Raw genomic sequence first — 16,039 nt, 5'->3', positions numbered from 1 at the left:
AAATGTAGATGCCATAAATAACTGTAGTTGATTGAAATGTTAATCCTAAAGCTTCTGCAAAACCACAGTACCTTTTTTAAACCATATGAAAAAGCAGGTGGGTTTATACTATTTAAATAAACGTGAAACTAATAGCACAAATGAACAAGCAAGGACAGCGATCAGAAAAGTGGCCGACACACAAAAATCACCACGACCAGGGATACCTCACCATGTGTTCTGGAATCACCCCAGGAAGGTTTAGATGGTGGGGGTTTGGTGGCTTTTCTGCAATTTGTGTTTTGTTTGGTGAGTGTTTTTTTCTGTTTTGTTTTTTTTTTTTTTAAATGCAGCATTAGTCATTAACTTGATTTCCAGTTTCTCACAAAGGAAAAGATCATGTTCATGTATATTAAGATGGCATTTCAATTACCCAGGTATTTTCCACGAATAAGACTAAACAACATAAAAAGATACAGTGAACACCATAACAACACTTTCAAGGGATTTGTTTATTTTTGGTTTACAAACAAAGGCACCCAATATTTCTGTTTATGTCTTATAAAAGCTCACAGATTTAGCATTTGTTTCCAAACATCTGTTCCTACAGCAGAGAAAAACATTACAGGAAAATGTAATTTTTTTTCCTGGTCCCCAATTTAAATACCAGTAACAGTTCAGTGATAATGTTGTTTCAGTCTCTTCCTATTAACCAGCTGATACCCCTCCTGTAACTTGCTAGTCAAAACACTGAGTCTGCTTTCATGGACCAAAATATAGTTCCAGTATATTTGTGACCAACATCCTTCATGTGCAATCACCGGTGGGAAGCACTGCAATGGGACAGGGCTCCCACATGGAAAAAACCCAATAGTTCCAGGTAGAATTTCACAGACTGACCACAGGAAGTGACAAAACCAGCAGAATAAATGTGACACTGAATCTACTGTCAGTTCAATAGGATGATGATGAATTGGTGTAAGGTACCAATAGGGCACAGAACAACAGTCTCCAAAGAGGGGAAAAAACGGGTTTCTAAATTGGCAAATGTTTAGTGTAGAGGTTAAATATGCTTATTTCTAAGCAGTGTTTTGGACCAGAAGGAATCGGATCATTGGCTTCATAGTTTATCTCAGTATTAACAAATCAACATTAGAAGTATCATGTTATAATGTTCATATATTATGTTTATAGTTAGAAACAACCAACATTCGTAAGTGAATTGTTTCACAGAATGAAGAGAATTCTGTGAATTGTTTCACAGAATATACTTATCTTTTGCAAACTTCAGCCATGTGCCAATATGGGACAAGGGATGTCACTGGACAGGAAGCCCCTCTGAGAAAAGTCTCTAATTTGGGAATGCTTAAGCATACTCTCAGGTCTAGTAAGATACTTGGGGAGGCAGCTAAAAATGTAATACACCTACTGTATCTGTTAGAGTGTAACATCTCCAAGCACAGAAGCCTTAATTGATTTCAGCCACAGTCAAAGGTCTCTCACACGAGGTGTGGTCCTAGACCATTTAGGCTTTTCATCGCTAGCTTTATATATACACCAGTAATTTTAAAAAGGAATTACAGCTTAACTACTTACTACAGAATATTTAGCTTCAACAAGGAAGCCATTATCTTTTCAAAATGAGATATACACCTGAAGGAAAGGTGTTCTCTTTAAAGTAACAGTTTTTAGAAGAATAGCAAAATAAGTTCTTTACAAATTCAATTCAATAGGACAAAAAACTACCAAGGGCAAGTATAACATAGTTCTTGTGTAATTAAGTCATTATTTGCCTTTCCAGGCAGATTCAAGAACAAATTCATCAGTACAAACGGATTTGAATGAACAAACACTGGGCAAGGGCGCTGGTCAGTGCATCAATTAGTGGAACACTACAGTGTTCTCAAATCTGTGCAACCAAAATTTAAAGGGATCTTCATGTATTGCCTTGGAGTAAAGAAACAAGGATTCAATCTTTTCTTACAACTTGCCATTTTTACAAATGTTTTCCCTACTGAAACAAAGTAACATGCAGAAAAACCCCAGATTTCTTCGGGTTTAAACCTAATCATTTAAATTAAAAGATAGATGGAAGAACTGTTAACACCTATTCATTTTGGAGTAAGGTGCATCTTACTCTGCTTGCCCAGTGAAATGAGGTTTTACTAGGGCAGGGATGGGAAAGTGTGTTTGTGCATTGGTGTTGCCCATGCATCAAATTAAACAGTTCAGAGATTTTTTAAAAATTATTAATTCTTGAAGTATTTGCTAACATTGCTTACAACTTAAAAACAGGTGTATCTCTTAATGAAAGTCTATAGCTTGTCCAGCTACTATTACCAGCAATATAAATAGCAACTAAGCATAACAAATTCCTTTTCATTACCTTTACCCTTTGAAGTCAGAAGTCTAACAATCAAGTGCTGGCTCTGTGTTCTCAATTAAAAAAAAAAAATCATTAAAAAGAGGACAGTCAATGACTTTATATGCACCTCACTGAGTTACACTTCCTTTTATCTGCTCAATGCTAGGATCAATTCTGCTTTCAGAGTAGAAAATTGCTCATGCCGACACAAATGCAAGTTGAACACAGCCAGGTTCAAGCACAGAACCAAATCACAAAGTGCATTCTGAAGCCCAGATATACAAAAGGCCTTTCAGTAAATAAGGAAGGTTGGTTCATTTTTTAATTTCTTTTTTCTTTTAAAGCAAAGGAGGCACCATTGCTGCATCCCTGCTCTGAGGGGAAGGGAAGAAGTGGCAAAACTTAAAAAGAAATTACAGAAGTCCTCAACTATTTTATTTCAGGAGATCGAGAGTCATTTATACACTTTTGCAACTTGCAAAACCCTTTGTAATTTAGAAGAATTTCAAATAAATAGGTCTACAGCAACTAGTATCTACTATGCCAATATTTATCTTGCTCTATGTGGAGTAAAACTTAAAAAGAAAAAAAATCATGTTAAGGCAGATTCCAATCGAACACGTTCCAAATTGCACAGTTATGTTGGTCAGTGGTCTAATATGTCTTCCCCAGGTCAAAGAGTCAAAGTTATCGAAATGCTTTTCTACCCCAATTAAATGTGGCACTTGCCCTTTTTACTTGCTCTGTCTCCAGGAAGATACACAGCTAACATTACAAATACCGTTTATTTCACACTTCAATTAAAAATGAAATTATGCTTTATGAAATGTGAGATGACTACATGTTACAGGGTTTGTGCAGTTAGACCACCATATGCATAGATGTCCTAATGCTAAATTCTCTTTCTCAGTATCTCATTGTACTGGAGGCTCTGAAGTAGGAGAGGAACTTGTAACACAGACTAACCACAAAGTACCAGATGTTTCTTGCCATTTGTGACCTTGCAATAAAGATACGCCAGATCAGGATCACGAGAATCGTGTTGAAGCCGTAGCGAATGTTCCTTAACCTGGGGAGAAACAAAAAGAAATCATTAAGAGCCAACGTACAAAGACTCTGAGGAAAAAAGAACACCCTAAAAATTAACTTCTGGTATAGAATTGAATTTGTCTATTCATTTCAAGATACATTATCAGTGGTATTAGGTGAATGACGAAAGTAAGTGAAGAACAAACAGTGAAGGCCTTTCACTGCTGAAAAACAGAATGAAAACTAAGGAGCAGAGTCAGTCTGTTGCTCACATGATCTTCTGCTTTAGAGCTGCTTGATGGAAACCTCCTGAAGCCAACATCACAATGGTAACTTACCTATAGAAGGCTGCCAACCACACCAAAAAATATTTAACACTATGAACTTTTCTCCTCCCCACCAGGTATTTAAAACTTCATAAATACATAGAAGTAACTCCAACTGCCACTGATGACAATAACAAAGAAAACAAAAACCAAATCACCTCACCCCCATCATCAAAACTCATCGGGTTTTTGAGACATTTCCAGCCAAGGAGCTCAGCCTCTTCACTGCACTTTTAAACTCCTTCCTTCTCAGGGAACTATATTTAAAGTGCAGGATAAACTATGTGACCTTTTAGAGCAACTGTGATTTTTACCAATCTCTTCCCAGGTAGAGATGGAAGCTTCAAGAAAAACAGCAACCAGAATTTGCTCAGATTTCTTAGAAACAGAGCAATTCTTCAGCTCAGCAGACCATGACAATTTATATTTTAAAGGCAGCTCTTTTTAGGGAAATACTGCCTTTATCTTGTTTACAGGTAAGGCTGGGTTCCTCTACAAATCTTATTTGCAGAGAAAACCAGTTTAAATGAATATGTTACAAAAGCAACACTTTTTTATTTGAGGAACAAATTTACCCAGTGGTTCCCTAGAGAAAGATGTCCCCTGGGCTGCCAAACCTGGTTAACACTAAGGCAGTGGACTCCAAATTCAGATTAGAGTCAAGAACTAGATGGTAACAAAAGACACCAAATTAATACCTCAGGGTAAACATAAGTCAGAATCTAAACCTCTTGCTAAACAATCCACTTACAAACTTGAGAGCTGGGGGCAACCTGATGCTGCTCCAACACAAGATTATTTCTCATGTTATTTTCAGTATGATCCTTTGTACAAAGAATATGTGATATTATGTGATCAACTATGTGATCATTTCTATGCACTTTTTAATGGCATCTAAATAGAAATAAAAACCACCCAAACTGAACAACCCAGAAGGGGACACTCGTTTAGCTATTTCCACCATGATCACAGATACCATCTTTCACAAGCATATTTGTGATTTTAACATATACCAAACCACTCCACAGCTGCAAGTCCTTGTCTTTAGAATGACAACACAAGCCACGACCTGGATTGTTTCTCTTTGTGCTGTCAGGATTGCAGACATGACGTAGCACTGCAGAACAAGATGATTTTTATTTCACTCTTTTAAGAGACAAATCAGAACCTCTACTGCTGCCTTTATGAATCAGCCAAGAACAAAACAAGGGCAACTGTGCTAATAAAATTCTGGACAGTAACAATCCATTCAAATGGCAGGAATTAAGCCACAGAGAAAAGGCTAAGGAAGTCATCCTAGAGCACCAACATCGAAGTGTCCTGCTCTAAAGCACAGTCCCTTGCCTGTTTATTCACCTGCCTCAAAAGATCACATTCCCAGCAAAAAAGCTATTGTTCTATTAAACCTCCCAAACAAGCCATTCTGACCTGTGTAACCATGGACCTTTGACCTTCCAAAAGATACTTGGGTAAAATCAAAAACCTGGATTACAGTATCTGCACCAGTGATCAGAGCTACAACCATAATCCCAGACTGATACTGTAACTATCAATACTGGGAGCAACTCAGGAGCAACAAATTTCCTTTAGAAAATGCTTCAGACCACTGGACTGGAACAGAAGAACTGTGGAGAACCTGAACAGGTGCTATTAAGAACAATTAAGTCATAACATGGAAAAGCAAACCTGGATAAATGCAGGACACAGAAAATATAAAATTATACTTAAAATAAAATAATTTAAGACTATACTTACTTATTCAAGTGTTTCCTAGCTGCAGGGAGGCCTGACATTTCTTCATTCAGCACATATTTCTTCGTTCCCAGACAGTAATTTTCCATATATTCTGCCCAGTGTAGTTGTCGAACATCAAAATTAAATGTCTGCGTAAGAGAAAAGCTTTCACTGCCAGTCGCCTAAAAATTCACCTCTATATAATTCAAATGAAAATAAATGTCTTTATTCCAGATAAATCCAATCTGTCTTTGCCACAAGAAAGTTATCCTATCCTTAATCCCAGAAAGAGTCCAGATTGAGGCCCCATTTTTGATTCAGCCACCGGCTTCTGACATCATCTCTTCCAAATTTCAATCACTTTATGCTTTATTTTCCCTCCTCAGCAGTAATTTTCTTCTCTCCACTCCTCAGTTTTCCCATTTCAACTGTCTGTAAGGAATTCCATTCCAAAAATAACTATTTTCTAGTATGTTATTAATTTTTAAGCAACTAAATAATTCTAATATGCTCTAAAATAAACAGTGCTCTGTGCCAAGTTCGCTGGTAAGTGCAGGGTTCTTTTACCTGTGCTTATAGTTGTAGAGTTATATTTTAAATACAACCATCTGAGTGTCTTCTGCAGGAGAGAAAACTATGATGAATTTGATACACAAGTTTTTTACTGATGTATTGATCTCTTCATCTCAAGATTCTAGAGTAACAGTGTTTAAATCCCAACAAAATGCAGCAATTTGAAAATACTAACAGTTCAAAGCTCTGGTGTCTGGCATTTTGTTTTTCAAATTTTTCCTGAACTTAAGTTGCTAGGAGGCAAGAGGACAGGAAAGGGTGGAAATACCATCCACACAAAAATCACCAAAAGCTATTTTATTTCCTACTTTTAGACACCTTATTTATAAAGCTGGCAGCTTTTCTGGAATGTAACTACTGAACTGATTCAGGGAAATGCTTCAGTAGGAAAGACATCTTAAGAATGACAAAACTGTTCAAATGCATACGGGAAATCTGAGTTTTAGAACTGCAACTGGTGATTTTTATTCTGCTGAATATTAACCAACAAAATCATAGCAGAAGGGAAGTTTAAATTCAGTTGGGGCACCTGAGCCATTGTTGGTGAGGGAGGTAGGGAAAAATGGGAGTAAAGTTAAACCTGGGAAGAAACAACTTTTCCTTCTTCCTCAAGTCATCCTTGTTTCACTTCTCCCTGCCCTTCCTCTCATCATCTCTCATCATGTCACTGATGCAGCCTTTCACACAGCCCTGGCACAACTGAAAGGATCTACCAGGAATGTGCAGGGCTGAGTTCCTGCTAGGTTAGCTCCACATTACCACATTACAGCTCATGTCCTTATTCTATCTTGAATTCATGAGCTGCTACTCCCCTCTCAGTCTCCAGGCCCACACCAAACAGCCACTTGCCTTTTTGTCTTCAGGGCTTAGCTGGTTCATTAGCATAGTCATGTTTTCAGTGCTCCAGGTCCAAGAATTGCTTGTAAAGTATTCTAATAACATCATGGCCTTATGAAGACGTGTTATTGTCTTCATCATCCTACAGTCCGCAGCGTGGAATGGACAGGTTACATGGGTAAAGATTAGTTCAAACAAGTGAAATAGACAATAAGATTTTTTTACCCTCCAACCCTCTACCCCCATGTCGAAAAATCCTCCCTTGCTCTGTACGTGAAGCATGTTATATTACATCAATAGGATATTTCTGCATAGTATTGAAGTGGACTTTGGCTGTCCAATCTGTATAGAACCAGAAATTATCAGACAGTCTTTCTTTTCCTAATCCTACTTCCCAGTGCAACAGTAAATTACCATTTCTTCTTTTTTATTAGGGGAAACAATACATTGTCTTCTGTTGGTAACTCCTAGTTTGGGACACAGAGATGGAACCCTTTTCCCTTCAGGGCACTGGAGCATTTAGCTGTACCCAACAGTCTGACTTGACAGAAGTCTCAAATTGCAACAGAGCATGTCTGTGCAGGACCTGCCCCTTAAACAAAGGAGGAAGTTGCCCTGATCTTCCTGCACATTGTGCAAGACCAGATCTTTGTAACAGAACAGGGGTTTTTATTATGGTTACTAAGAGATCAAGGCTTAAAAACACCACCAGCAAAGGGCAGGAAAATATTTAAGGGCACAGACAGATCATAGCAGAACATGTTCAATGCTACTTCAAAATATGCAGAAATACCTTCCATCATCTTTTATTATGAAGAGGAAGAAACTCTACAAAACCATCACTTGGAATACAGAGAAATCATGTTATAAGGATCAATTTGGACAAGTTTCTCTTTGATCATACCATCTGAAGTGGAGCAAAAAAAAAAAAAAAAGAGTCATCCAGCTTCTCAGATGCAAAGCTTCCTCATTTATGGCGAGAAAATAGTTTCAAAGTGCTAGAGACAGCCACTCAGTTTTAGTAAGTACTAACTAGTACCACATGGCCTAATGCCATTAAATTCCTGCTCTGGGTGCTCAAGGTATTTCCATCTCGCAGAAATGGAAAACTGCTTCCAATTTGATCCTTACAGTAGGACACTGATCATTTTAAGCACAATGGTACACGAAGAGGCAAAGAAAGCAGAACCCAGTACTAACAGGAAAGGGTTTCCTGAAGGTAAATTTTTCCAATACAGATCATAGAAGCAACAAAAACAAACTTATTTTCCTCTGAAAGCTGCCTTGATGCATTCATACTTGTAGAAGGGATATAGCACATTGTCCCAGAAACGCCTCTAAAGAAAGTATTTTGCATTGCATTAGTGTCTCTTACTGTCACTAGCAGCTGGTATCTCAGTATCTAAAACATTAAAATTTCCTCTTTTTCTTCTCATGGAATGGAGCAATACAAACCACAGAGACCACTGAAAAATGTCAAGTATTTCTAAAGCATATAAACCACTAATTTTTTTCTTAACCCTCATAGGAATATATCTACTAATTCACAACTGTCTTCAAATGTTTCACCATCAGCTGATTTTATTACTCAGCACCTCTAGAAGCTTTCAAACACCTGCTTATAGTTTCACCAGTTGGGCAAGGTGGCAACAGTAGGGGCTGAGTTGAACCAGAGCTTCTCTGATGCAGAAATAATTAGGAATAGAAACTCTGCATCCAAAACATGTCCTGTGCTATCAAGACAAAACAGAACTTTAAAAAAAAAAAGTATTTTAGTTAAGTCAAAAAATTAGGAAATAACTCAAAACTTGGAAAGCAAAGATCCCATTGGTCCGATAAGCCAAAAAGACCGAGCAAAAATGCCTGGATAAAATTAGTGCTAAACAGCATTTAAGCCTTTTTGCAGAGGTCTGTCCACTGACAGCCTGAAGATTATTTAACTTGACTTGTCTTTTTGAACCTTCCCAGTCTGTGCCCTTATGCTAAGCTGGACGAGCAGCTGAATTTTAGAGTGCTTTGACTGCTACAGTTTAAAAATCTTGTGCCCCTGCAAAACACTAATTGAGCAAATGAATATCTGGTAAGTGTATATTTTGAACTTGTTTCTGGCCACTGACATTGGTTTTCATTCTTTTCTAAAAAAAACCCAAACTAAATTTAAACTACTGCAAAGACTAACCTCTGCTGGGATTCTTTTTGTCTCTGCTCATGGATATGATTTTAGAGCTTAGCTAACCTGATTACAGAAAAAAAAGAGCTTAAAAGAGGTTTTTTTCTCTCCCTCCAACTCAAATTGGATTTAGTGACTGACCACAGAACCAGCTGATTCAACTCATCAAGGAAAAAATTGTTTTTCCTTGTAGGGTTATAGTTTCTTGCTCCATCAGCCCAAATAATCCTATTCTCCATATTATCTCAGCTGCTCGATCAATGACAGAGTTGGCAGAAGTGGACCAAGCTTCTCTGTGACACTTTGCTGGTTTGCACTAAATCAACATGAAACTACACTTTTCTTTGAGGAGAGGAAAAAGCAGCCTGGTGACACTGAGAGATGTCAGCAGTGAGTGTCAGTCCTTTAGTGGACACTTGTGTAGCTCTGGCAGGCTAAGCAATGGCACCATATTCCTCCTGCAAATGGGAACACACACGACTCAAAGCCGAGCATGAAGTTGCACAATGGAACTTTATCCCTCAACGTGAAGTTTTAAAGGTTAGTTATTCCAAAGATAGCCATTGCATACAGGTCATAAATATCAACACCATATATAACCAGTCAGTACAAGATCAGTCATTGCATCACACCTTCTTCATCAGCTGAAGACAGAAAAAGTCAGACTTCTGGACCATCTCACAGAACTGAGCATTAGTGGCAGGCAGCCAGCCTGGGTGACTTTCACCCAGATTCAAGGTAGAATTTTGCCTCCTACTTCTGCAGTCCTTAATGCCATCAAAACCAAACACATTGCAACAGTTTGAGAAGCACATCACAGGAATTAAGCAACTTAATTCAATCATCCATACGTTAGGTGGGCTTGTTTCTATGCCAGACAACTTAAAGTGACCTGGCTTAAGGCTACAACTGCAATTTGAAGTCTTACACACAACCTATTGCCTCCAGGTTAAAAACAGTCCTGATGCTAAATACAGACTGACCCCTCAGCAGATCTACATGCTTCCAGTCTGCAAGTTTCTGCAGAAGCATTACAGATAATTTTTTTTTTTTTACAACTCCTCTAAAAAAAACATAGAACAAGCTTTTAGATTTGTCTTTGTTCAGATTTTCACCCGGCTGTAAATTTTGAAGTGTAGGACACACTACTGAATTCTTATCTTTCCAGCAGCTCTGTGGTTCCTTTAAGCACACAATTTAAGCACTTCAATGAGATAAAAATGTATTGATCTATTTAACATGACTATGCTCTTAACTCATTTCTGGTTTGTAAGACAGTAACTACATGAAAAGTGCTTCCAGATTTAAGAAGATTTAAATTGAAATAACAGATGTAAAGGACCTAATTTCACACCTCCCTCCATACATCAACCACACCTCTCCTTTAGCTTTCTAAGAAGCAGCAACAGAAGAATTGCTGCAGAAATTGCTGAACTACAACTTTAAATATTTAATGTCACATCCTTTTTACTCAGAGCAACTGGAAAGATCTGCTTGGTGTGCATTTTTAAAGGCTTTAACATTTCAAATATCCCAAGCTGCTTTCAAATAACACACGGTTCTGTTGTGCCAAGCACTATGCAAAGCTACAGGAGCAAACTATGCCTTGTATTAAAGATAATTAGACAACTAATAAGCTTTGCTATGCAACTAAGTATATATGGCAAGCTACCAACAACACTACCTTTAAATTTCAATGCCAAGGTTTATCACCCCTATTTATGTAACTGCACAATGCTAGAGCATTATTTAGCATAAAATATTAAATCTTCATTATGCCAGTCCCTTCTGTAAATGTTCTTTCTACACAAATTTGGAAGAAATATTATATAGGTTATTTCTTCCTTTCCTTACCTGTTAATATTATCAGAGAACTGTTAAATTCAAGAACCTTCAACTAGATGCAAAAACAGCAAAAAGATTTCCATTTCATCAAAATCATTGCTTCCACAAGTGAGGTACAAAAGAATGACTTCATATTTCAGAAAGATTACAACAGGTTAGTGCTTTGAAAACAGGACGTTTTTTGGTTTTAATTTTTATTATTATTAACATAATTGTTTCGTTCTGAAGGATCATAGACCTTATCTATTTCTAGGTATTCATTTGCTTTTACTGCTCCTGTTGTAGGCTCCCATTTTTAAATGCTTTAAAAAAAGAGAGGAGCACTGTATAATGAAAGCTGCATTCCTGTAAGTGGGCTGTGTAGCCAACTTAAAAGCTGTGACTGAACAATAGCTTGGTTTAGTTCAATATGCCATCTTTTCTGCAAACTGGAAATCATAGCTTCCTATAATAGAAACTCATCCAATCACTCTTATAGTAAGCTAACCAGGAATATTCATATCAGTAAAAATTTATTTTCTGTTCTGTAAAGTATTAATGTGACCAATTGTACCACTAGTCATAAAAGTCCTAAATTCCACCTTTAGACATAAAGTAAGAATTCCAGGAAAAGCAAAAACAAGATTCAACACTCCCAGTGTTAGAACATAAAACTTAGCTAAATATTCTAGACAGCATGATTATTCACAGCCTTATTTTACTCCCACTGGTCAAATACTCAGCAGACCAGCTGCCTTTCAAAGCCTGACAAGATTCTGGCAGCACTCCTTCACAACCACTTGGAAAACAGGATGTTGGCATTTAGAGTATAACTATTTTAGTGAGTGATGAAGTTTTCATATCTGTCACAGAATTTCTATCAATTTTTATTAAAAATAACTCGAAAAATTCAAGAGAACCTAGAAACTAGGAACTTTTATGTACAATACCTTCTTTAGAGTTGACACTCTTAAAACTTTTTAATGTGGGAAGATTATTATACAGGCACAGCCAGCTGCCTCGGCTGTTGCTCTGAAGTATTACACTGTTGCAACTCAGAGGTTTTCCCCTACAAAACACTCACACAGCTCCTTTCTACTCATCCAGTGCCATGTTACAAGAGCTTTTACCCTCCTTGTAAGACAGACCTAGACTACAGGACAACAAATGAATACTCGCTTGCATTAATACGCTGTCACCACCGTGGAGGTTTTATAGTCTGCAGGCAAATACTTGTGAAAATGTAACATAAGCAGTGAGTTAAGGTCACTATATATATATATATATAAGGTCACTATATATATATATGGCTTAGCAAATCTGAAACAAATTGAAGTGGTATCTTATATTCCTTCTACATAATTTAGTTTAGCCTATTATTTTCACCGCTTTAGTTAGCCAAATACTGGCCTAAATATTATAAACGGAATGGAATGTTGAGATGATACAAACCAACACACCAGGTCAAATTGTATCATCTACAGCAATAATCCACAATTAAAAGCTCAGTCCTCCCTTCCATTTTCAGTTTATAAAAGCAACAACAACTTAAACACAAGCCACTTCCTGAAGTTTAATAACTGATGAGGATTCTGATCCAAGACATCCCCTGGACAGCACTGTTAGGCCAGCCATTAAACTCTTCAAAACGCAGCCACTGGGTTGTTATTGCTTTGTTAGTAAACCTACATAGTGCCCAGGCCATGTCTTCTTTACAAGCTTCCACCACCTTAGGGGCAAGATATTTTTAGTCCTGTCCTCCTTACCATGGTTTCCGACCTTTTAATCTCAGCAAAACATCCCTAAAAAATAACAGTAAGACGTTGTGTGCCATCTTACAGCGAAGCAAGAGGGGGTTGGTGCAAAACTTAAAGTCAGGTACCCTTAGTGCATCATCTAACGGATGTAGCCTCATATAAATACTAAGGTGGTCGTCTGTGGGGAAAAAAATAAGGATCAACATAGTTTTAGTATTTATTACTCGAGAACAAAGATCACCTGTTCTATATCTTTTAATTCTCTTTACCTCAAACCCCCAAACTATCCAACAATTCTCATTTTTGCTAGAAAGTTCAAAGTCACTTTGAATTGGAGGACCTGTTCTCAGGAAAAAAAGGTTGAGTTTTAGTCACAAAACAATCAGGGAAAGAAAAAATACAAAAAAATTAAAATCAATATACATCACAGTGTAAGCATAGCTTCATTTAAAAGTCAGAGGAACAGATAAGGCAGAGCCAGTCACCATTACCTTGGGCTTCTTCCAGTAATCCTGAGGTAGGTATCATACAGGAATGCTGGGGCCTTATGGCTCACAGCAATCCAGTAATGATATAAAAGGTGATTGGAAGTTAGATTTACATTGGGCCGTCTGAAGGCCTGCTCGAGAGGATTCCTCTTGAAAGTGGAAATTACATGGTATTCTGAGAAAGAAAGGTTGCGTAACAGCTTCGATAATCACCATGTAAAATGTAATGCTTTTCAAAGTACATTGCAGGCCACAGCATCAACATCAGCGTGTTATTTAAATAACCACCCTAACTCTTCTACAATGCACAGAAACTAAAACAGTTATAAGCTTCTAACTTAAAATGCTGTTCAACTGCTTCTTACTATAATCAAGATGTGGTTTATGCCTTCATCTTCAGTATCATATTTTATTGTAGCTTCTCTCTTTCTGTTCCTCTTCCCTACCTTAGAGGTTGGTGGTTTCAAACACTGACAGCAATTTCAGTTTATAAAGCATGTAAGGCTATTTAAACAGTCATCTATATTTCATGATTGCTTGAGTGAAGAATTTTAAAACAGACTGAGGAGTCTGTAGTCATCTGGAGTGATTTTAAATGACATTTGCAAACAATTTATCCAAATTTGGGCATTAAGAAAAAAGCAATTAGGGTGGGACTCCATAAGAAATTCTTGATGACACCTGTAAATTCAGTATGTAACAGATGTGCAGGATCAGGGTCTTTAAAAGTTTTGTGGAAATTCACCTCTCCTTTTAATCTTCTCTTATAATTTTATGCTGTTGTTTATAGACAGCACTTAATTACCCTGATTTAAACTGAGATATAAGTGAAGTCAGCAATTTTCCACGTTTGGTTGAAGCAATGATGTTTGCAACTACAGATCCATGTAAAATGGGCAAAAGCAAGTAAAATTGATTTAAGTATTGAGGTTAACTGAAAGAAAAAAATAATCTGAGTTTAAGAACTCAATTTCCAAAAAACTGAAAACTAATAAACAATTTTACTACGCCAAACAGCTTGTATTATTCTTTATAACATAAACTGTTACAAAGCTGTTGGCCTGACATCCTAGTCAGGATATCTTAGAGTTGAAAATAGGTAGTCATATTTCCTTAAAGGCTACTCTTCACTGTACATGAATTGTCGAAGTGTCATGCAACAATCTGAAGATTAAAAAAGCCACCTCAAATAACAATCAACTTAAGCCAAACACAAAGAGCTACACAAGGGCAAAAGTACTACCAAAGCTCTCAATTATGCAGATGTACAAAACATTTAATTGTGAGCTGCTTATTCATATGTATTTATTGATGTTGGCATTACACACAACATCACTTCTCTCCACACACTACCCACACTCTGTGGATTAGGTCATGGCAGCAGCAAACAGAACTCAGTTCTCCCATAGCTTAAGTTATAATAGAATAAGAGTAGCAGAAAAAAATCCCAACAAGAATCAAATGAAATGGAGATAATGCTGAAGGGGGAGAGGGGGAGAGAATTAACAGTGGAAGCTAATGAAAAAGCACAATACACTGCAAAATTGAGAGGCATGGCTAAAATACCAGTTTCAAAAAATAACAATGCAATATGGTCTACTGATTATGACCTGTTTGATCTTGTTTTTGTACTAAGGCTAATGAGAAAAAAGAAACACAGCATACCAACTTCACTCCAGTGGAAAGGATTGGTGGCACCTGTTGTACAGTTATACACCATGAGTTTTCTTGGTCTAGGGGAAAAAAAGATAGAAGAGCAAGTTAGAAGAAAAACCACCTTTTAAAAAGACAGACCACAGAAGATACCCAAAGTTACCCTTTCCCTCAACAGCATCATTTATATAAAGAAGAAAGCATTAGCCTCATGGTAGATTTTTTGCTTCAGCATCTTTCAGTATTTTTCTCATTCTTTAATTATTGTATTTCTTTTATTTTAGAGAAGGCATCACCTACCATCACTTACACTACTGCAGGCTGTATTCATTATAAACAAGACCCAGGAAAGAATTTTCAGACATAGCTTCATAGTATCAGTAGGTGATGTCTTCCTCTGGCATAAGCAAGTTACACTTTGAGAGATTAATGCTGTCAGAACCTTATATTCCTTTGTCCTGAGGGAATAGCAGGACACTGACAAGAATTTCAATACAAGACTGATTTACTAAATACACAATATAATTGCAAAATATTCAGTACTCTCTTTTGTCACCATTTATACCTATTAATTCCAGAATACCAGGCTGCAGCGAGTGTCATATTAACAACAACATCTATTGGAACAAGATCTGCTAATGCATTGTTGGAAGCTCTCATTGTTCGAAGAATTCCTTTTCCTGCCTTGAAGAACAAAACAACAACAAAGAGAGACAGAAGACCCAGCAGTAAAACATATGAAGCTTTTTTGCCTTCCAAAAGGAGGGGGGAAAATTAAGTATATTCATTACTTACAGCAATGAAAATACCACTAGGTCCATTGAAGTTATCAATCCAGCCCTATTAGGAATCAGGGAGAGAAAGGATTTGATTAGAGTATACTGACCTCAGCAGCTTCAAGTGACAATCTGAGCAGATTCTATGTGTGTAAGGGGTGGAAGAAAAGAAGGCTAAAGAGGAGAAAGATATTCCATTCTATGTCGCTAATTAAAGTTCCCCCATAGCAAATTCTGGCAATGTAGTAAGTTCCTATGACTCAGACAAGAGATCTACCTGTAGGACTCAGTGGTCCTTCAGAGCAAGATGCTTATTTATTTCTGAGTGAATGAACTGCAATTGTCCATAAAAATATGTTCAAAGTATTCATGTTTACAAGTATTCTTAGACTAGCAACTCAGATTTTTTTCATTTTTCAACCAAAATACATACTTGCTCAGCTTTAATGACAGTATTTAGACACTATACAATGTATCAGTTGTTATCCAGAAGCAACCAAGACACAACTTCACAGTCCAAGAGATTTT

General features: G+C 37.1%; 1 protein-coding gene across 2 annotated transcripts in view; it reads right to left on the bottom strand.

Annotated features, from left to right (window-relative positions):
• Window positions 1–471: 471 nt before the first annotated feature.
• Window positions 472–16,039, bottom strand: part of FAR1 (fatty acyl-CoA reductase 1) — a 31,460-nt gene continuing 15,892 nt past the window's right edge. For both annotated transcript variants that reach the window (XM_042035464.1, XM_042035462.1), the window contains exons 6-12: window positions 15,531–15,575; window positions 15,301–15,419; window positions 14,748–14,815; window positions 13,086–13,257; window positions 6,856–6,985; window positions 5,455–5,582; window positions 472–3,413 (exon numbers count right to left, since the gene is read on the bottom strand). In XM_042035464.1, coding sequence (XP_041891398.1) covers window positions 3,251–3,413; window positions 5,455–5,582; window positions 6,856–6,985; window positions 13,086–13,257; window positions 14,748–14,815; window positions 15,301–15,419; window positions 15,531–15,575 — 825 coding nt within the window. In that variant the 3' untranslated portion in view covers window positions 472–3,250. The remainder of the gene's footprint in view (window positions 3,414–5,454; window positions 5,583–6,855; window positions 6,986–13,085; window positions 13,258–14,747; window positions 14,816–15,300; window positions 15,420–15,530; window positions 15,576–16,039) is intronic.

Source organism: Corvus kubaryi, unplaced genomic scaffold (genome assembly GCF_017639235.1).
Source record: "Corvus kubaryi isolate FWS band 111438036 unplaced genomic scaffold, C.kubaryi_AGA036_p1.0 37384, whole genome shotgun sequence".
NCBI lineage: Eukaryota > Metazoa > Chordata > Aves > Passeriformes > Corvidae > Corvus > Corvus kubaryi.
This window is presented reverse-complemented; position numbering and strand designations above follow the sequence as displayed.